The sequence below is a fragment of the Sapajus apella genome, unplaced genomic scaffold (genome assembly GCF_009761245.1).
Source record: "Sapajus apella isolate SASKATOON/1434 unplaced genomic scaffold, GSC_monkey_1.0 scaffold48, whole genome shotgun sequence".
Classification (NCBI taxonomy): domain Eukaryota; kingdom Metazoa; phylum Chordata; class Mammalia; order Primates; family Cebidae; genus Sapajus; species Sapajus apella.
In genome coordinates this window covers 9830918-9854172 of record NW_022436988.1, presented here as the reverse complement: position 1 = coordinate 9854172, position 23255 = coordinate 9830918, and the positions used below count along the sequence as shown (strand labels likewise).

At 46.9% G+C, this 23255-nt stretch overlaps 1 protein-coding gene across 7 annotated transcripts in view; it reads right to left on the bottom strand.

Moving 5' to 3' along the window:
- SLC39A11 (solute carrier family 39 member 11) overlaps nucleotides 1-23255 on the bottom strand; it is a 448139-nt gene that overhangs the window by 367276 nt on the left and 57608 nt on the right. For 4 of the 7 annotated variants that reach the window (XM_032241865.1, XM_032241864.1, XM_032241868.1 and 1 more), the window contains one exon: nucleotides 17011-17169. The exons of 1 other annotated variant lie outside the window; for it this stretch is intronic. In XM_032241865.1, the coding sequence (XP_032097756.1) occupies nucleotides 17011-17169 (159 nt within the window). Of the gene's footprint in view, nucleotides 1-17010; nucleotides 17170-17382; nucleotides 17616-19492; nucleotides 19620-23255 lie in introns of those variants that run through there. 2 more of the 7 variants (XM_032241869.1, XM_032241870.1) reach the window with 2 other exon arrangements.

The following is a 23255-nucleotide window of genomic DNA, read 5'->3' as shown; positions in this document are numbered from 1 at the left end:
CCTCCTGGGTTCAAGCAGTTCTCCTGTCTCAGCCTCCTGAGAAGCTGTTACTACAGGTGGGTACCAGCTAATTAGATACAGCTAATTTTTGTATCTTTAGTAGAGACGGGGTTTCACCACGTTGGACAGGCTTGATCTCAAACTCCTGACCTCAGGTGAGCCACCCACCTGAGCCTCCCAAAGTGCTGGGGATTACAGGCATGAGCCTCCATCAATGTTTAGCTTCCATTTCTATGTAAGAACATGGTTTTCTGTTTCTGTGTTCAATCACAACCATCACAGCTACTCGGTTCTTCTGCAGCATTGCAAAAGCAACTGCAGAGGATTCCACAGTTCATAAATGAACGGGTGCAGCTGACTCGGCCCTCAGGCTGTCCTTTGCCAACCCTCCCTCTGAAGCAAGCTTGTTCAACCCACGGGCAGCACACGGCTTTGAATGCGGCCCAATATAAATTTGTGAGCTTTCTTGAAACATTATGAGATTTTTTTGTGATTTTGTTTTTTTAGCTCCTCAGCTATCGTTAGTATGTGTTCGTGTATTTTATGGTGGACCAGGGAAGCCAAAAGATTGGACACCCTTGCTTTAAAGGATCACATCCAACGGTTTTTGGCTGATGAGGGGATAATGAAAGAAGAAGGCAGAGCATCAGAGGAGATGAGAAGGAGATCGGGAACCATCACCAGTGACTCATAAATCAAGGAATCTGACACACAGAGAGGGCCGGGGATTTGAGGGAGGGCAGTCACACCCAAGCCTCAGTGCAAATTCTGTTAGCGGTGCCCCCTGCTGTGCCTTGTCAATTGTAAATAAATCACACGTGCACACACCACACGCCCTCACATATCTATGTGAGTTGCTTACTTTGGCAACACCAGCCTTCAACTAGTTCCTTTAATCCATTCTCTGCAGAGCCCACTCCCTCTCGTACAAACACAGAATGCATCAAAAGCAACCTCATGCCTCCTGGGGCCTCAGCTCCCTGCAGAAGGAGAGTCTCAGGCTACCCACTCCTGAAGCCCCTTTGGCTTCTAATGAGATGATCAGTTAACCTCGACTCAGCATGTCTGAGGAGAAACATGTTGCTGGGAACATTCAGTTCTCGCTCCCTTTCCCGGTGCAATTAACCCATCAGACCTGCCCTGTTAGAAATCAATCAGCTGAGTAACTATAAAAATGAGATACAGGCGCAGTGCCTCATGCCTGTAATCCCAGCACTCTGAGAGGCCAAGGTAGAAGAATGGCTGGGGCCCAGGAGTTCAAGACCAGCCTAGGCAATGTAGCAAGACCCGGTCTCTACAAAAAATGAAAAAAAGTCGGTTGTGGTAACATGAGCTGTATTCCCAGCTATTCAGGAGATTGAGGCAACAGGATCAGCTGAGCCTGGAAGTTCAAGGTTGCAATGAACTGTGATAGTGCCACTGCACTCCAACTTGGGTGACAGAGTGGGACTCTGTCTCAAAAAACCATGCGGATGGGCAGATATAAGCAGACTCGGGCCCACATTGCTTCCCCAAGCCCCAGGGGGCCAGCTTTGAGGCCCTTGTTCTCTCTGCTTTCAGTGTCCCTCCGGCTGCAAGTTTCTCTTGCCTACGAACTGGATATAAGCCCTCAGCCAGCCTGTAGCAGTTTCCTATCTCTTGTATTCACATGTGACATCTTCCCTTCCTGTTCAGGGCTCTCCCAATGCTGTCTCTGGAACTCCAGCCTCCACCCCGCCCCTGAGCGGGGTTCATACTCCAAACTTCCTATAGGCGTCTGGAGCGGGGTTCATACTCCCAACTTCCTATAGGCGTCTCAACTGAGGTACCTTGCTGTCAACCTAAACTCAACACATGCCCAGTCTATCAGTCAGTGATTGCTGAATTCAAGCTGAGTCGCGGGATCTCGGCTCACTGCAACCTCCCCCTCCCAGTTAATTGTATTCCCTTCCAAGCCCATCTATACCTCCCAAATACTGAGTTTTCATGGTACTCTGCCATGGCCTCCAAGCCACTGAAGTTTGAAACCTTGGTATTGGCCTGTACTGATTTTTTTCTCCTCCATATATCCACTTACCTGATCTTCTCTATAGCTCCTTCTTCTAAATGTCTCTTAAACGTGCCTTCCTTTCCATTTTCATCATCTCAGGCCCTCTCTGCCTTTGGGAATACTGCATTAATCTCCTAATTAGTCCCTGGGACTTTTGTTTCTCAGTCTTCCAAATTATATTATCTGGTGCCAGATTAATCTACAAAAACACCACTGGAGAATGTCACAACCTATGCAAAAATCCCAAACTTCTCTCTGATCCCAAGCTCAAGGAGTAACGCCTCACATTAGCATATGCAGTTTATAATTTGGAGTGTTTCGATGGACCCTGTATGCCATCCGATTCTCCCCCATAACTTGTCTTAACAAAATGTCACATGGAACAGCACTTCTACATCAGGAAGGAGATTATTCTTATTTTTATTATTTTTTTCAGACAGCATCTCACTCTGTTGCCCAGGCTGGAGTGCAGTGGCACGATCTCAGCTCACTGCAACCTCTGCCTCCCAGGTTCAAGCAATTCTCATGCTTCAGCCTCCCAAGTAGCTAGGACTACAGGCATGCACCACTACACCCAGTGAATTTTGTATTTTTAGTAGAGATGGGGTTTTGTCATGTTGGCCAGGCTGGTCTTGAACTCCTGACCTCAGGTGATCTGCCCACTCTGACCTGCCAAAGTGCTGGGATTACAGGTGTGAGCCACCATGACCAGCCAGGAAGGAGATTCGAGTGAAATGACAAGAATGAGGAATGGCGGTGCTTTCCCATCGTTGAATATGACATCATTAACTAAGGTCAACAGAGTCCAAAGAGAAGAATACAGCCATCTTGGACAGCTGGGCTCTGTCCAGCTCTAACACCAAGATGCTTTCAGACCCTGGGAAGGTTGTAACTTCTCCAGGTCTCAGTTTTACCATCGGTATCATGGGTTAATAGTCACTATTCTGCCTATATGCTTTTCTGAAGGAAAAAAACAGTACTAAATATGACAATATGTCCAGTTTAGAATGAAAGCTGTTGTAAAAAGCCACTATATGATGTTTCTCAAAGGCAGGTCCATGGGTTACCTACATCAGAATCTCCTAGACACCTGATAAAAGTAAAGAGCCCTAGGTTCCACTCCAGTTCTCCTAAATGAGACTCTCAGGGTAGGAAGCTTCAGAAAGTTACTTTTTTTTTTTTTTTTTTTTTTTTTTGGAAAAAGTCCTTCTCTTTCACCCAGGGTAGAGTGCAGTCGCGGGATCTCAGCTCACTGCAACCTCCCCTTCCCAAGTTCAAGTGATTCTCCTGCCTCAGCCTCCCGAGTAGCTGGGATTACAGGTGCACACTACCACACTCAGCTAATTTTTGTATTTTTAGTAGAGACGGGGTTTCGCCATGTCCAGGCTGGTCTCGAACTCCTGACTTCGGGTGATCCACCTGCTTCAGCCCCACAAAGTGCTGGGATAGCAGGCATGAGCCAGCACAGCTGGCCAGAAAGTTGAATTTTAAAAAGCAAATCACTCTGATGCACACAAAAGCTGGGGAATACAAACTCTCCCAAAGAGCACTTAATTGCATTGTTGTGGAGAAGAGATTTGCTAAATGTAAGCAGTCCTCCTGAAGTGGAAAAGAGTTGAGGCAGCTGTGACAATATTCCTGAACCAATAAACCAAAGCTAAATTGAGTCACCTTCCCACGAGGGTCAGCCTTCAGCTGATTCCTTGAATCAGCTAGTGTCCTGGCTTTCTGTGTGTAGGGTTATCATCCAATTATCCTGATTCCTGCCATCTGAAGCAACACTCCATTACATAATAGGATCAAGAGACTCTAGCTCCCCACTTCTGCACCTGCTAATTATAAGAAATGCCTCTGGGCAGAATGCAGCAAAGATTCTAGAAGCTGATATCAGTCAACTTCTGAAAGGAGAAGTATAGAAACTTTTGCTCAGAAACACACATAGCTTCTTAAAATGACCTTACAAGTTAAACCACTTTCATTTAGAAAGCAACGTGGATCGGAGGGGAGAGAGAAATTAGGAGAAAAAAGAAGCCAAAAACAACTGCAAAGAATCTGAAGCAAATGTTTCCAATTAATTCCACTACGACTTCCTACTATAAAGCTAGGTAAAATATAAAGCGACTATTTTCAGAGATTAGACAATAATAGACTGTGAAGGACTGCGATCCTTGCAAGAAGTGGAACACGCAAAGGGTGCTCCACATTCACCTGAGCACTGGGGGCAGGGAGGGACTTTCCAAACTGTAGGATAAAGAAATGCAGCAGTATACAGAAGAAGGTTGAAATTCAGGACTGCAGGCCAGGCATGGTGGCTCACATTTGGAATCCCAGCACTCTAGGAGGCTGAGGCGGATGGATCACCTGAGGTCAGGAGTTCGAGACCAGTGTGGGCAAAATGGTGAAACCCTGTCTCCACTAAAAATACTAAATTACCCGGGTGTGGTGGCACATGCCTGTAATCTCAGCTACTTGGGAGGCTGAGGCAGGAGAACCAGGAGGTGGAGGTTGCAGTGAGCCAAGATCACACCACTGCACTCCAGCCTGGGTAATAGAGACTTTGTGTCAAAAAATAAAATAAAAATAAAAAATGAAATTCAGGACTGCTGACACAGATGTAATTCACAGGGCAGGATACCACAGAGGAGAACATTGCACAAAGAAGGAATCTCAGAAATATGCAAAGGGGTATCCATGAGTTGCTGACTAAATACTAAGCTATGGGTGTGTAAAGTAAAATCTATGAGGCCTGGAAAAGAGAATTATTTCTAGGGGATTGTGAGATGAATGGAGATTCCAAAGGTCATATAGTGCTAGAAGATGAAATTCCAACTAGTCTCGGCAAAAAATCTCATTGTACACCCCAACCATTCATTTGAGACCCTAAAGATCTTCTTTAAGGGTAGAGCTATTCTAGACTTCAAGTAAAAGCTACTCTATACCTATCCTAGCAAAGCCAAAAACCAAGACTTTACAGGATCAAGGTGAACCACCAGTAAATTATCTGCCTATCAGAATAAAATCCATTAACCCTTTAAGATGACTAAATCTAGTCTTTTAACAGTAGACCACTAACAATGTCCAATATACAATCAAAAATTACTAGACATTTGGCCAGGTGTGGTGGCTCATGCCTGTAATCCCAGCACTTTGGGAGGCCAAGGTGGGAAGATTACCTGAGATCAGGAGTTAGAGACCAGACTTGCCAACATGAAAACACCCTATCTCTAGTAAAACTATAAAAATTATCCATGTGTGGTGGTGGTCGCCTGTAATCCCAGCTACTCAGGAGGCTGAGGAAGGAGAATCACTTGAACCCAGGAGGCAGAGGTAGCAGTGAGCCAAGATTGCACCATTGCACTCCAGCCTGGGCAACAGAGCAAGACTCTGTCTCAAAAACAAACATACAAAAATTACTAGATGTGGGAAGAACCCAAAAAATAGCATCCATAACCAGGATTTTAAAAATAAAAAGCCAACAGGAATGAACCCAGAGTTGATAGAGATGATGGAACTGGCAGACAAGGAGTTTACAATAGCTATTATAAACATGTTCAAGGATTTAAAGGAAAAGATGAATACAATAAGTGGACAGAAAGTAATAATTCAACAAATTATTACAAATATCAAGGCCAAGAAAATATAAAAACTTTTTCTCATTTTAAAATTTCTCTTAAAGACAACTGATTGTAAAAGCAAATATAGCAATGTACTAAAGATTTATGACATATGAAGAAATAAAATGTATGACAAAAATAGTACAAAGAACCAAAGAGGGGTAAATAGATGTAGCTATAAGGCTCTTATATCAAGTGCTAATTCAAGGTAGATTATGATAAGACAATTACCAGGTAGACTATAATGGACTACTGCAATGTTAATTCAAGGTCGACTATAAGTTATGGAAATGTAATCTCTACAGCAACCTGCAAACATAACACAAAGAGAGATATTTTTATTTATTTTTTTTTTTTTTAAAGATAGGGTTTCGCCATGTTGGTCAGGCTGCTCTTGAACTCCCGACCTCAGGTGATCTGCCCACCTTGGCCTCCAAAGTGCTTGGATTACAGGTGTGGGCCACCACGCCTGGCCTAAGAGAGATATTTTTAAATCTAGTAAAGAAACTAAACTGGGATACTCAAAACTAACCCAAAAGAAGGCAGAAAAGGAGGTATCAAAGAGTGAAATAAAACAGATGACATCAATAGAAAATAAACAGTAAGATGGTTGGCATGGACCCAATCATATCAGTAATTACACTAAATATAAATTGACTAAACATTCCAACTAAGAGACTGAGATCCTTGGACTAGATAAAAAAGTAAGACCCAATTTTATGTTATTAAACACAAAGACTCAGATAGGTAAAGGTAAAGAAGTGGAAAAAGATATATCAAGCAAACGCTAATGAAATGAAACTGGAGTAGCTATATGATTAATATCAGAACAAAGTAGACTTCAGGACCAAAAGTATTATAACTTCATTTCACTGATAATAAAAGTGAAGAATCACACTCCTTTTCCTTCTACCTAGAAAGGTACCCATTTAGAGTTATGTTTGGAAAATTTTCACCACATTCGGAGCCCTTTATAGCCTGACGATGATGGGACAGAATGTCCTCACATTCTTTATATCAGGTGTTAAAAACCGAATATTTGTGTCCCTCAAAAAAAAAATTCATTTGTTGGAGCACGAGCCTCCAATGTGATGGGAAGCTTTTGGAGGTAATTAGGGTTAGATGAGGTCATGAGGATGGGACCCTCATAACAGGATTAGTGTCCTTGTAAGAAGAGACACCAGAGAGCTCTCCCTCTCTCATTCTCCCTACCATGTGAGAACACAACAAGAAGGTGGCCATCTGCAAGCCAGAAAAAGAGCCCTCACCAGGAACCAAATCTGCCAGCACCTGGATATTTTCTGTTCTTTAAGCCAGACTGTGGTCTTTTGTTATGGCAGCCCAAGCCAATTAGAAGAGCAGGAACCCACTTAGCTGGTGTCTGCCTTGATTTTCACATGGAATAGCATTTCTAAAGGAGACCAAGTCAGATCTCAAAAGAACTTCTGCTTCAGCTCATGCTGTTCATGACCTCCCCAGGGGGTCATGTAGTAGAAAACAATGCTTTTGCTCTTCCAGTGCTTTTAACAGGACTCCCTCCCTCCCATGAATTGGCCAACCTACATCTCCATCCCCAAACTTCACTTCTCATTTCTTCCCTGGCACCAGCCAGAACTATTTACCTAACTGTCCTAGAACTTTGGATCCCCAGCCTGAGGAACACTACCAGCACCACAATCAATCCCAGGAGAGATGGGTCACACAGGCATGACCAGGACCTGTTCCATGGAGCACCCAGCTGGGGTACAGCTATAAGCAAGACAGACATGGTCCCAGGCACCTCTGCCAAGAAGGAGGGACACAGTGAAGATAAGAGCATACTCAATTCCTTTACCCTTTCTTTGATTTTTGGGTTTTTTTGAGACATAGTCTGGCTCTGTCACCCAGGCTGGAGCACAGCGGTGCGATCTTGGCTCACTACAACCTCCACCTTCTGGGTTCCAGCGATTCTTGTGCCTCAGTCCTAACCAAGTAGCTCAGATTATAAGCAGGCACCACCACGCCTGGCTAATTTTTGTATTTTTAGTAGAGACGGGGTTCCACCATGTTGGCCAGGCTGGTCTCGAACTCCTGCCCCGCCCCCCGCCCCCGGCCTCCCAAAGTGCTGGGATTACAAGTGTGAGCCACGGCACCCAGCCTACTTTCCCTTCATACTCATAATCATCTTTGCCACCCTCAGCTATTGACTGCTTCAGTATATGTCCACGGTGGCTTTCGGGTATTTTTTATAAACACATGGCTTGGCTCAAGAGACAGCAAGAGAGGACAGATATCCAGTCACAACTTTATGACATAACACATGAAACAGTGTTCTATGCCTGGAGAAGAAATCAAAGTCCTAGAAAGTTCCAACCAAGCCTGTTTGTACTCAAGAATCCCCACCACTCTTAGTCCAAGAACAAGAACCATTCCAAGCTTGAGGAGTTCCCCTCAGCAAGCCTGTCTGCGCAATGCATGTGTGAGTGTGTGTGTGTGTTCATGTAAGATCCACTGGGTCCCCCGGGAATGCATATCAACAACAGGCATGGGTTTCTGAACTCTGGTCAAAAGCTAGAGAGCAGTTAGGCTTGAAATGCCCTGTGCCACCGACTGGAAAGCCACAGATATTTCTCCTGCAGCCTCAATGAGCAAGGACTGTGTACACAGCTGGCACACACAGGCATACAAATGCATAGAGCAGTATTCACCAGCTGCCCTAGAAAACCAAGACAGCATATGGCAAGAAAGATGGAGTTCATGGCATGCATTGCCATAGCCGAAATGTGCACTTACAGGCATCCACACAATGGTCAAAACTGCTGTCTTCCCTCAGAATCAGCCAGCAGCCCAGGTGCAACGGCTCCACCTGTAATCCCAGCACTTTGGGAGGCCAAGGCGGGTGAATCACCTGAGGTCAGGAGTTCGAGACCAGCCCGGCCAACATGGTGAAACCCCATCTCTACTAAAAATATAAAAACTAGCTAGGCATGGTGGTGCACACCTATAAGACCAGCTACTCAGGAGGCTGAGACAGGAGAATCACTTGAACCTGGGAGGCTAAGGTTGCAGTGAGCCAAGACTGTGCCATTGCACTTCAGCCCGGGCAACAAGAGCAAAACTCCATCTCAAAAAAAAAAAAAAAGAATCCGCCAGCCAGCACACCATAATAGGAAATTGCCTCCATCCCTTTTTTCGCCCCTCTGCACGCCAACAGGACCTAAAACAACATCTGAGCATCTTCCTGAAAGTCACGGGAGGCTGTGGAGTGCTCCATTACTGCAAGCTCACAGGTTTCCTCCCTTAGAAACTGAAGTATTAATCAGCACTGTGTATTCTTTAGCATGCCATGGCCCTCGGGGCACAGCCAGCCAGCCGGCCCACTGTTCCAGTGTCAGGGAAATGGCCTCTGGTTCAGAACACGCTGTGCCCAACTAACAGCCGAGCTCCCGCCACTCTGCCATCTTTCAATATGTGTCATGAAAAAAGAAAGTGTTGCCATAGGCTGAATTTCGTCCCCCAAAATCCATGTGTCGAAGCTTTAAGCCGCTATGCTTTACAATGCGACTGCATTTAGGGATAGGCCCAGCAGAAAATCACTGCTTTCAACTCAAGGCAAGCCAGATGCCATGGCCAATGCCTGTAATCCCAACACTTCGGGAGTCCAAGGTGGGAGGACTGCTTGAGCCCAGAAGCTGAAAAGGTGTCCAATGAAAATGGTGCTGTTTGGGTTGGCCTTGGTCCAATGTGACTTCACGGAGAGAGGAAAGTTGGACACGTGAAGAAACACCAGGGACGGGGGCATGGAGCCAAGACCACGTGAGGACACGCAGGAAGGGCAGCCATCTGCAAGCCAAGGGGAAAGGCCTCAGAAGAAACCCGCCCTGCCGACAACTTGACCTTGGACTTCCAGCCTCCAGAGCTGTGAGAAAATAAATTTCTATTGTTTAAGCCAACCCTGTATGTGGTGTTTTGCTATGGCAGCCCCAGAGAAACAATACAGATGTATAGAGAGTGGAGCAAAAGGTCCGACTGCAGAAGTCACATTCTTTGGCCTGGGGTTGCCCAATCCACCCTACATGCCAGGGTCTTTGGATGACGCAGTTGCGTCCCCACACTGGAAGGGCCTGCTATGGCCACAGAGGCTCTCTGCAGCCAGGCAGACATTTCCACAATAGCTTAACCCCAGGATGCAGCATACAGTATGAAGCAGAACTGCCCATCTGAGCCTCAGCAAAGTATAAGAAAGCACAATCCTAAAACTGGGGCAAACGACTGCTGCTCAGTGTCCCTACAAAACGAGTCGGGCTTCCTTGACAATATCAGCTTCTCACAGGGACTCTCAGGTGGCTGCTACAGAAGCTCGTCCTTTTTTGTCTGTAAGATATTCTTGTCATTTCTCCGTTTTAATTCCCTCTCTCACTAAGACAGTCTTTCATGAACTAGAATCAGAATGCTAAAGATGAAGGAAATCTATGAAGGAGAAATAAATACATGCAAACACACCTCTGGGAGGAAAACTGCCTCTTGGAACATCTGTCACTTCCAAGACAGTTGTCACGTTTGGTCTCTCAATAGCAGCTCCAGCCACCCAAATATTGATACCAGTAAAAGTTGGGTACATTTTTTTTTTCCGAGATAAAGCCTTGCTATGGTACCCAGGCTGGAGTGCAGTGGCACGATCTCAGCTCACTGAAGCCTCCGCCTCTTAGGTTCAAGGCATTCTCCTGCCTTGGCCTCCCAAGTACCTGGGATTACAGGCATGCAACACCGTGCCCATCTAATTGTGTGTGTGTGTGTGTGTGTGTGTGTGTGTGTGTGTGTGCGCGCGCTGGCCAGGCTGGTCTCAAACTCCTGACCTCAACTGATCCACTCACCTCGGCCTCCCAAAAGTCTGAGATTACAGGAATGAGCCGCTGCCCCTGGCCAAAGTTGGGTGCATATTAAAAGAACGCGCACACACTGTTCATTTACGCTTCAGTAGAGCCGTCTTCTTTGCCATCACAATGAGAATTAAAAGAAACTGAACATGGTGAAGGACTCAGATAAATTAAGGCAGGAACTGGGAAGAAGGGGATCCCTGCTTGCTAGCCTCCCCCACCCTCCTGGAGCCTGTCTGGGCAGGACTATTGGCCAAGTCCATGTGAGACAGCCTCAGGGTTAGGATTAGGATTAGGGCTAGGGTTAGGGTTAGGGCTAGGGTTAGGGTTAGGCCTTGGGCAGCCTCCTCAAGATGTCGAATACCAAGAGAGGGAGAGGAGGGGGAGGAGAGCACACATCTCCCAGGAAAAAGTCTGCCAAGATGCAAACCAAGCTGAGAAAAGCAGGCAGCAACAACACAGACAGTGTGTTGCCATTTGTTTTTCAGAAAACACGAAACACAATTCCATTTCCAGATGTACATGTAAACACAGGTAGACGCCCAGAGCAGTCTAACTTCTCAACCATGGAGAGACGGCTGGGCAAATGAACGAGATGACAGAAGGCTGCAGAGGTATTAAAGTACCATCGATAAAAATCATTTCCAATTTTTAAATGACACACAGAATCTACAGACTGATTCCAACTACGTAAAAATGTATGCCTGCACATATACAAGTACAGAAAAGAAGATCTAAATGGAGTCGGAGTTCCTACTGCTCTGAAGTCGATTTAAAGTATTCTCAAACAATACAAGCAAATAGGAAAAGTGTTTATATTTCAATAATTAAAAGACATGGTATCATTGGTTTTCTTTACGAAAGGAAAAGGGGCTGAGCGCAGTGGTTCACGCTTGTCATCCCAGCAATTTGGGAGGCTGAGGCAGGTGGATCACTCGAGGTCAGGAGTTTGAGACCAGCCTGGCCAACATGCTGAAACCCTGTCACCACTAAAAATACAAAAATTAGCCGGGGGTGGTGGCATGTGCCTGTAATCCCAGCTACTCAAGAGGCTGAGTGAGGCAGGAGAATAACTTGAACCTGGGAGGGAGAGGTTGCAGTGAGCCAAGATCGTGCCACTGCACTCCAGCCTGGGCCACAGAGGGAGACTCCACCTCCCTACCCCACCCCCCAAAAAAAGAAAGAAAAGGAAGGGAAAAGCCAGACATGGTAGCTCACACTTGCAACACCAGCACTTTAGGAAGCCAAGGCACGTAGATTACCTGAGGTCAGGGGTTCAAGACCAGCTTGGCCATCATGGAGAAACCCCATCTCTACTAAAAATACAAAATTAGTCAGGTGTGGCAGTGCATGCCTATAATCCCAGATACTTGAGAGGCTGAGGCAGGAGAACTGCTCGAACCTGGGAGGTGGAGGTTGCAGTGAACCGAGATTGCACCACTATACTCCAGCCTAGGCAACAATAGCCAGACTCTGTCAAAAATAAATAAATAAGCAGGAAAGAAAGGAAAGGAAGGAGGGAAGGGAGGGAGGGAGGGAAGGAGGGAAAAGAAAAGAAGAGAAGTAAAGAAAAAGAAGGAAGGGAAACACTAGAATGGTACCTGCTAAACTGGTAACAATGGTTGACTGGTTGGTCTGGGGGAAAGATAAAAGTAAGAGAAGGATTTCCACATAAAATTTTTACAAAACTGTTTTATAATGAGATTTTTGTATTATATTGATGTGATACTAACATGACTAAAAAGAAAGATTAGACCTTGGGGACACACACACTACTCTCCTCCCCGCCCCACCCATCAAGCCACCAGTAGAGAAATCACTGTTTTAAACTGAAGGTGGGCCAGGCATGGCCGCTCACACCTAGAATCCCAACACTTTGAGAGCGAGGCCAGTGTAGGAGGATTGCTTGAGCTTAGGAATTCAAGACCAGCCTGGGCAACATAGGGAGACCCCTGTTTCTACAAAGAAAATTTAAAAATTAGCTGGGCATGGTAGCACATGCCTGTGGTTCCAGCTATTCAGGAGGCTGAGGTGGGAGGATCACTTGATCCCGGGAAGTCAAGGCTACAGTAAGCCGCAATCATGCCACCGCATTCCAGCCTGGGCAACAGAGCCAGACCCTGTCTCAAATAATACCAATAATAAACTGAAGATGACGGCTTCCCACATCCTGCTACCCCTTAACTTCATATGGAAGCACAACTGCAAAATTAGAAACATGTCAGTGTCTCCAAACAACTGTTCAATGTCCAGTCTGTTTCTCCCTAGAACCATTCTAAGGGGAACAGGGGCTCCAGCTGGCCCCGAGACCATTTCCCATCATCCATCCCCTCACCAGCCTCTTCCAGGCCCAGCAGGCCGCACCTTCCCTGCCCACCCCCTTTTTTTTTCTCCTCTTTCATTTGGCAAAGTCTCTGTAAATCCCTGTCAGTTCATTTCCCATTCAGTTTCCACAGAGCCTTCTCTACTTTATTTCCAGATAAATAAATGAAAATAAACACCCAGTTTGGAGAGAAACTTGATGCATCTGACGTTAACAAAGCTACAATGGCTTTGACCCGACAGGCTGTTCTGAGTAATACCCTTTCCATGAGAAATATTTTGCTTTGCCTCTGATAGGGGGACAAATAATTCTGAAAGGCCAAAGGAACAGAAACGGAGTTAAAGAACACAGTCAGGTGTTAACTCTTCCCTACCCACCAACCCAAAAGCATGGATGCCCTTCATGTCCCAAACACATAATCAGGGTCGGTGGCTCTGACGCTCCCAGGCACTGGGGCCTGTGTCTGAATGGTCTGGGCAAGGGTCAAATCAGGGCACCTGCTACAGAATCCCTCAAGCCACACTGCTGCCGTTTCCAGACGTCTGTATCTTATTCCTCAAGGTGAAATGACAGACACTGACCCACTTCCTTTCACCCCAACCAACTCCAAGCAGACATGTCCCCAGGGGACAGAAAGGAAACCCTGAGGTTTTCTGCAGACAGGCCCCCTAAATCCTGGGGCCTGTCCCAAACAGTGAGAGGTCCTTGGTCGGAGCTGCAGCCAAGACCTTTTGCCCTGCCTTCATTGTGTTCCTGGGGCCATCTGCTGAATGGTGGGGCTCCATCATCAGGGCAATGAATGGGGAAATGAAATGATCTGGGGCTGAATTTACCCCCAAAACTTCCCACAGCCTCAAAAGCCACTGGCTCATAGATCCCAAGATGAGTAAACATCCTAAACACAAGTTCTAGCCCCGCTCCTCCCCTATGAGACTATAATCCCTGTGGGTGCTCAGTCGATGTTGGCCAACCGCATGGACTCGAGATCAAAACCCATTAACTTTGATCCATAGAGCATCTTCAATTGATCCAAGCTGCTGCCCTTTTCCAGTTTGGTGAGCAAATTAATAGTGAAACCAAAGGAAACCTTTGGCCAGCCTCAGACTGAAGGTCAACAGACTTATTCCAAGCACAACTCTTTCAACAACATTTGTATTCACTGACTGTAGCAATTATAAGTAATTCTCATCCATGTATGAGACCTTCTAAGACAAATTCCCCCTCTCCCATCAACAGCGAGGATTCATTTCTTTTTAAATGTCCTAGAACAGATGTTTACTGTCAGGCTGATTTTTCTGCCAAGTAGAGAGGTTCTGGGCATTCGTGGTGATTACGTTCTTTTCTGGGCTCTTGAAATCCCCAGACATTCACCAGCTGCTCCCAAACCACTCCTGATTCTATCCAGGGCTTCCCTCTGGGATCTCCTCCACATTCAAAGCAAATATTAAAAAAAAATGGACCAAAATGTTTAAAAAAAAAAAAAATACTGCTGCAGCCAGGCGTGAGGACTCGTGCCTATAATCCCAACACTTTGGGAGGCTGAGTCGGGCAGGTCACTTGAGGTCAGGAGTTCAAGATCAGCCTGGCCAGCATGGTGAAACCCTGTCTCTACTAAAAATACAAAAATTAGCAGGGCATGATGGTGTGCGCCTGTAATTCCGGCTACTCAGGAGGCTGAGGCAGGAGAATCGCTTGAACCCAGGAGGCGGAGGTTCTGGTGAGCCAACATCACGCCATTGCACTCCAGCCTGGGTGACAAAGTGAGACTCTGTCTCAAAAAAAAAAAAAAACGACTATTGCATAGTACAAATTAGCCAATGACTGTTTACACTGCCCAGAGAAAACCCCTACATTCAGACAGCTGACCAAATACGCCTGATACCACCCCACCACCCCCACTCCCCCGGAACATAGTAAGACCCACCAGGATTGCAGAGTCAGAATGGGACCAGCAGGGCCAGTACAGAGCCACTGAGCCAGATCTCTGCCTGCTGCTCAGGGGTTAAAGCCACTGGGCACCTGCCAGGGCAAGCAGAATACATCATTGCAACAGCAAGTTCACACATAACCAGGGTGGCCTTGAGATCAGAATACGGCAGCCTGCATTGAGGGCCACTGGAAGCCTCTACCACACAGACGTAGACGGCAGCAAGGAAAAAGCCAAATGTCCAGGAGACACAGACAGACACTGCCACTCAATTTTTTTTTTTTTTTTTTTTTTTGAGACAGGGTCTTGCTCTGTCGCCTAGGCTGGAATGCAGTGGCACCATCTCGGCTTACTGCAACCTCCACCTCCCAGGTTCAAGCAATTCTCGTGCCTCAGCCTCCTGAGTAGCTGGAATTACAGGCTTGTGCCACCACACCCAGCTAATTTCGGTATTTTTAGTAGAGATGGGGTTTCACTGTATTGCCCGGGCTGGTCTCGAACTCCTGGCCTCAAGTGATCTGCCCCCTTGGACTCCCAATGTGCTGGGATTACAGGCGTGAGCCATCATGCCCAGCCATGCCACTCAATCTTTAAACAAAAAACGACACGCAGTCTTTAAGACAGTGGTGTCTTAAACCTTTTCAGCACCAATGACTGGTCTTGTGGAAGACAACTTTTCCACGGATGGGGATAGGAGTAGGGAGATTTTGGGATGAAACTGTTTCACCTCAGATCATCAGGCATTAGATTCTCTTAAAGGGCACACGTCCTGGATCCATCACATGCGACACACAGGAGCAGGGTTTGCACTCCTATGAGACTCTAATGCCACCGCAGATCAGACAGGAGGCGGGGCTCAGAAGATAAAGCTCACTTGCCAGCTGCTTGCTCACCTCCTGTTACACGGCCCAGTTCCTAACAAGCTATAGACCAGGACCAGTCCTCAGCCTGGGGGCTGAGGACCTCTGCTTCAAGACAACATCACAGCCGTCCAACATCATATTCCGCTGTCTGATCCCAAGAAAGGTTCTTCAATAACACAAGGAATTTGTTTTTCATTAGCCCAGGGCCCAGAGGCATAGTTCCTGGGAATCGTTTTAGCTGCAGAGCTGCCCATCATTCCTTCTCTTTCTCCAGTTGGTAACTTAAGGGAAAAAAGAAAGCAGGAAGGCAGGGAAGAGGACTTCAGCCTGCCCACCTCCCGGGGTACACGTCCACTGACTCCAGTGAATCTGACTGAATCCTGTCTCACCGTGATCCAACAGGAGAAACGGACTTCACCCCATTTCTCTCCACAGATTTCTCCCTGCACCCCTTCCTGTTCTAGGAGGGCAGGGCATTCAAGCACCAGTTCAGGGTGCTTCTGCCATCTCTAGAACCTGTCTGGCTCAGTGTCTGGTAAGGCGTCTCAGGCTGTGACGATCACGAACCCCTTTCCTCTACTGAGAACGGTGCATGCCGATGACGGCTTTAGCCGACGGCTTGCGGTTCCCACGGCAGGACCTGGCCCCTGCTCTCTCGGCTCGGCCATCACAGCCACACTCCAAGCTGCAGTTCACATGGTGCTTCTCTGTAAGCAAACACATGCTGATTCCCAAACCCAACGCTCCAGCCCTATGTCGGCAAAAAAGCCTGAAATCTCTGGTTTATCCCCAATCCCAGTGCATTTTTACATTTTCTAAATTTTACTGTACAGTCCCTTGGGGGTGTTATCCTCAAATTAAAGGATGGAAAGCCAGAGGTCAGGGATACACAATCCGTAAATGACAGGTGTGAGCTCCAGCCCAGACACCTGCTGCACAGAGCCCCACCGACCCTCCTGTCAGCCCCTCATGATGTGACACGTTGTCAAAGGTCTAATGCTACAAGTTGAGGGAGGGTGGGATGTGTCATCTCCCTGAAGATGTCCTACTCTCAATAAGAGCCGGCATCATACTGATGACGCTAAGTCCCACCCACCAGCCAGTTCTCGGCCTTCTCATATATACAGTGCCACTCAGCACATCAGCCATACTCTAATGAAATGTGATATTCAAAATCTGAACTTACTAAAATGTAAATAAGGGGGTAATTAGCAAGACATTATTTTCCTTAAGACAGAAATCACCATTCAGTGCCTCTAATGCCTCTTTCTCTGTTTAAACACCACCTGGCTACTTAACAGAGACATTAACAGGTACGTCAGGTTTGATCAGAAATAAATCCATTGCACAGAGCCGGGCGTGTGTTAATACGACAGCCCAAAGTAGAGCGGTACTCACCAGGTAAGGCATCAGGAGGTCAGCCAAGTAGACAAAAGCTGCTCCAAGGGTGAAGCCAACAGCCACGGGGAAGAAGGCAAAGGCACCGAAGCCTCCAGAAGACGTGGCCATCTCAACTGCTGGGGCCAGAAGAGACCAGTAGGAAGCTGCCAGCATGACCTACAAAAACCACAGTGAAAACATTAGAGCGACTGCAGGAGGCCTTCCTGATGGGACCTCAGTGCTCTCTGTGGCCCAGACTGACCCCTGCAATTTCACGAGTGAGGTCTTTCATCCCAGGTTGGGAGGTACTATCATAAACCAAAAAGCCATCCCCAGAATTCCTGGAGCTTACTATGGCAAGAACCCAATTTTGGGTAAGACAGGGTTGACCTTGGGAGGATGCAGTCCAGTTTGCCGTCATCTAGCCTGTCACTCAGTGGTTCTCAACCAGCAATGCTTCTGCCCTCCACAGGACATTTGGCAATGTCTAGAGTCATTTTTAGCTGTCGCACTGGGAGGAGGGTAGAGGGAGGTTGCTACGGGCATCTAGTGAGGGAGGCCAAGCACGCTGCTAAACATCCTGCAATGCACGGCACACCCCTGACAACAAAGAATTCTCTGGCCCCAAATGTCAGTGGTGATCTTGTTGAAAATGTCTATTTTTTTTTTTTTTTTTTTGAGATGGAATCTTCCTCTGTTGCCCAGCCTGGAGTGCGGTGGTATGATCTCGCTCCCTGCAACCTCTGCCTCTCAGGTTCAAGTGATTCTCCTGCCTCAGCCTCCTAAGTAGCTGGGATTGTAGATACGCACCACTACGCCCAGCTAATTTTTTTTTTTTTTTTGCATTTTTTAGAGATGGGATTTTGCCATGTTGGACAGGCTGGTCTCAAACTCTTGATCTCAGGTAATCCACCCACCTTGGCCTCCCAAAGTGCTGGGAATATGGGCGTGAGCCACCACACCCAGCCCCAAAAATCCTATTTTAATTAAATTCTTCCAAGACAAATTGCTCACTACTTCACAAGCACCACTGTATTGTAACACAGGTCTAATTTTTACAAAGTTCTTTCTTATGTTGAGCTGAAATCTGTCTCCTTTCCACTTTTACCTTTTAGCTGTGGTTTTGTTCCCTAGAACACCAAAAAATGTGCCTTCCCTATGTTATAGGTGACAGCCTCTCAAATACTTGAAGACAACTAGTAAGTAAACAACATATTGGTTCCATCAATTATCTTATCACTAAAAAGGAAGAAGGGAACTAATATTTATTGATCACCTGGTATTTCCAAGGGCCAAGATTTACATTTGATATATTACCTTGTCATCACAACAACCCCCAGAGGCAGGCAACGTTTTCTATCTCTAGTTGTAGATAAAGAAATTGGATCTTGAAACAATAAGGTAATTTATTCAAAGTCCTACAGGTCAGTAGTCCACCAATCCTTTGGTCACCAGGGGCCAGTTTCATGGAAGACCATTTTTCCACGGGCCAGGCAGTGGTTTGGGGATGAAACTGTTCCACCTCAGATCATCAGCCATTAGATTCTCATAAGGAGCTCACAACCTCGATCTGTGGCATGTACAGTTCACAATGGGGTTGATGTTCCTGTGAGAGTCTGGTCACCACTGATGTGACAGGAGGCGGAGCTCACGCGGTGATGCTCACTCACCCGATGGCTACGGCCTGGTTCCTAATAGACCATGGCTCAGCACTGGTCCATGGCCCAAGAGCTGGAGACCCCTGCTATAGGCAGTAAGTAGCAGATCCAGGAAACTGACCCAGCAGGACCACAACCAACTCAATGAGAGGAGAAACACGAAGGAGAAGAAAAAAATTAGGCTGGTCTCAAATCTCAGCAAAGCCAATTTGATCAACGGTTCTCCAGCAGATGAGCCAGCGTCGTGGTGCATGACTGCAGTCCTAGCTACTGGGGAGCCTTGAGCCCAGGGGTTCAAGGCCAGCCTGGGCAACATAACAAGACTCCGTCCCTTAAAAATAAGAAGCTCTCCAGCACTGACCAAATTAAACACTCATCCATGGCTGTTTACTCTTATAGATGCTATGACATCTTTGGGCTAGAGTACATGCACTACCCGTTGTAACTATATGGCAGTCATCGCTGGCATGGAAAACGCTGAATGGGTTTCTAAAAATTACTTAATTATACCTTGCCTTAAAAAATCATCTGCATCACCTATCTGCAAAATAACATTCAGAGTGACAGAACCAGGTATTACAACAGCACAATAAAGAACAAATCTATGCATACATCCATAAATTCCCTTCTCCCAGCTGTCAATCACACACAGTCACTTGCTCTGGGCCAAATTCTCCCAGCAAAAGTCTTATGGACACCCACGGAAACCTCCACCTGCCTCCAAAACTCTAAAAATGAAAAAGCCTCCGCTCAACAGGATGGGAGCTGAGGCTGACCAGTTCAACTCGATGAGCCAGGCTGTCAATAAAGACCATCAAAAGAAATCTGAGGGCTCCTCCTACCTGCTCCAGCCTAGTCCATCCCTCTTCCAGACTTTCTATTACTGGCTTTAGAATTCAACAGCCCTCAGTAGCTGTCCTGCATGGTAAACTCCCCCCAAAGAGGACCTGAAACTAAGCAGAGATGGAAAGGTACCAGTTCCTCTTTTAATTTTTATCTTTACTTTTTGAGATGGAGTCTCTGTCACCCAGCCTGGAGTGCAGTGTCACGATCTCAGCTCACTGCAACCTCTGCCTCCCAGGTTCAAGCAATTCACCTGCCTCAGCCTCCCAAGTAGCTGGGAATACAGTACAGGCATGTGCCATCACACCCGGCTATTTGTATTTTTAGTAGAGACAGGGTTTTGCCATGTTGGCCAGGCTGGTCTTGAACTTCTGACCTGAAGTGATCTGCCCACCTTGGCCTCCCCAAGTGCTGGGATTACAGGCATGAGCCACCGCACCCGGCCCAACTCTTCTTTTTAAACCTGACCTGTGCAGCAACTTCTCTGCTTGCATGTTTCAGGTTTTCCCACACAGTCCCACCTTCAACACCTCTAAAACCACGTGACCCAGGTAAGCCCACTCATCTCACCCTCTAAATCCTCCCCACACCCCATCCTGTGATACGGAAACATAGCATGGCTGTCCGCATCACTTGAGAGACTTCCCCAATCTCCACTCTTTTTTTATTTATGTGTATGTGTGTGTCTGTGTGTGTGTATACAGGGAGAGAGAGAGAAAGAGAGACAGAGTCTCGCTCTGTTGCCCAGGCTGGAGTGCAGTGGCGCAATCTTGGCTCACTACAATCTCCGCCTCCCAGGTTCAAGCGATTCTCCTGCCTCAGCCTCCCAAGTAGCTGGGATGCCAGGTGCCCACCACCACGTCTGGCTAATTTTTTGTATTTTTAGTAGAGATGGGGTTTCACCGTGTTAGCCAGGATGGGCTCAATCTCCTGACCTCGTGATCCGCCCACCTTGGCCTCCCAGAGTGCTGGGATTAGAGGCGTGAGCCACCGCACCCAGCCCTACCTCTTCTCTTGTCTCTTCTGTCCAAACTCCCTTTCATCCGTCTGCATCACTGAGTACCAACTTTTTTTCTGCCTTTACACCTGAGAAACACACAATGTTCTCATGCACAAGTTACTCAGCGAGCGAGAGCAGAAGAGAAGTGACTCTGGAAGGCGGGTGTGTTGGAATTTGGGATGCTTGCAATACAAAAGCATCCCAGCGAATTCAGGTGGGCTCCCTCCTTGAGAATCCCTGTCCTTTATCATTCCAGTAAAATTCAGGATCCGGCTGGAGTTCCTTCTTTTCCTTGCCAATCTCCCTGCCTCCCACATAAACTGGAGAACCACCTAAGAACAGCAGGGAAACTGAACTGGGTTGCCTGTCTAAAATGGCAAAAGAACTCAAAGCAAAGTTTTGTTTTGTTTCTGTTTTGAGATGGAGACTCGCTCTGTCGCCCAGGCTTAAGTGCAGTGGCGTGACCCACAACTTCCATCTCCGCCTCCCAGGTTCAATTGATTCCCATGCCCCAGCCTCCCAAGTAGCTGGGATTACAGGCACCTACCACCGTGCTTGACTAATTTTTGTATTTTTAGTAGAGATGGGGTTTCACTGTGTTGGCCAGGCTGGTCTCAAACTCCTGGCCTCAAGTGATTGCCCACCTCAGCCTTCCAAAGTGCTGGGATTACAGGTATGAGCCACCGCACCGGTCAGAAAGTTATTTAAAGGGCAAGTGAGGTTGGAACGATGGCTGTGCCCTAATGCCTAAAACCTGTGAAGAGTTCACTTTAAAAGCAAAAAGGACTCTGCACATGGAATTAAATTAAGGACCTGGAGATGGAGAGAAGATCCTGGCTTATCGGAGTGAGGCCAGTGTAACCACAGGGTCCTTGCAAAGTAGTGAGAAGGGTCAGTGCTGGGGAGACATGGAAACAGAAGCAGAGGCTGTGGTCAGAAAGAGTTTGGCAGGTGCCATGCTGCTGGCTTGAGGATGAAGAAAAGGCCATCTGCCAGGGAAGGGAGGTGGCCCTGAGACGCTGAGAAGGCAGGGAGGCAGCTTCTCCTCCAAAGCCTCCAGGAGGAATGCAGCCCAGCTGCCACCTTGACTTTGTCCAGTTAAAATCACTGTGGTCTTCAGACCTGAGTACTGTAAGATAATAAATCTGCACTGTGTTAAGTCATTACATTCATGGTAGTTTGTTACATCAGCAACAGAAAATTAATACAGGCATACGTTACTTTCCTTCACTTTATTTTTTAGAGCACTTTCAGGTTGATAGGAAAAACTGAGTGGAAAGTACTGAGAATTCTGCTATATGCCTGTCCCCACATACACACAGCCTCCCCACTGTCAACATCACACCGCAGTGGCACATTTGATACAACTGATGAGCTCATAGTGATACAGCGTTAACACCCCAGGTCCATTGATTTTGGCTTTTTGTTTGTTTGTTTGAGACAGGGTCTTGCTCTGTCGCCCAGGCTGGAGTGCAGTGGCGCGATCTCAGCTCACTGCAACCTCCGCATGCCGGGTTCAAGTGATTCTCCTTCCTCAGCCTCCTGAGTAGTTGGGATTACAGGTGCCCTCTACGACACCCAGCTAATTTTTGTACTTTTAGTAGAGATGGGGTTTCACCATGTTGGTCAGGCTGGTCTTGAACTTCTGACCTCAGGAGATCAGCCCGCCTCAGACTCCCAAAGTGCTAGGATTACAGGCGTGAGCCACAGCACCCAGCTGTTCCATAGTTTACATTAGGGTCCACTCTTGGTGCCATACATTCTATGGATTTTGACACATATATAAAATCATGTATCCATCATTATGGTATCATACATTTTAACTGCCCTAAAAATCCCCTGTGCTCTACCTTTTCATCCCTCCCTACCCCCAATCCCTGGAAATCCCTTTTCACTATCTCTGTAGTTTTGCCTTTTCCAGAATGTCACACAGTTGAAGCCACACAGCATAGAACCTTTTCAGATTGGCTTCTTTCACTTGGTAATATGCATTTAAGGCTCCCCCATGTCTTTTCCTGACTTGATAAAATATTTTTTTTTAGCACTGGATAATATTCTATTGCCTGGACGTACCACAGTTCATCTGTTCACCTATTGAAGGGCCTTTTGGTTGCTTCTGGGTTTTGTCAATTATGAATAAAGCCACTATAAACATGGGTGCTCAGGCACTGATGTGGGCTGGAAGTTTTCGATTCATTTCAGTAAATAAGCACCAAGGAGTGCCATTGTTGGATCCTATGATAAGCATCACTTTTTAAATAATCCCGTGACATAGTAAAAGCCCCATAAAACTGCATACCTCAACCATACCTCGGCTTCCTGTTGAAACTGCTCTCTGTAACCCCTAATGTGACAGGCAAGCAGTCCAAACCCACGCCATCTTGGCCCTTGCGACCTGTAGTAAGTAATTAAGGTCTGTAATTTCCACCCTACCCAGGCAATGTGTAAACTACGCTTATCTTGACTTCTATGAACCACTTAAGTAACAATCAGAATGTCCAAAGTCCCCTGGCCCTCGGAATGTCCGGAGCCCCTCACCCTCACCCCTGCCCTGGAGGTGATTTGCAGAATCCACTGGAATATCCAGAGCCCCTCACCCTCACCCCTGCCCTGGAGGTGATTTACAGAATCCACTGGAATATCCGGAGCCCCTCACTCTCATCTCCACCCAGGAGGTGATTGACAGAATCCACTAGCCCTCGGAATGTCTGAAGCCCCTCACCCTCAAGGTGGTTTTACGGGTATAAAAGGTCTTGACACCC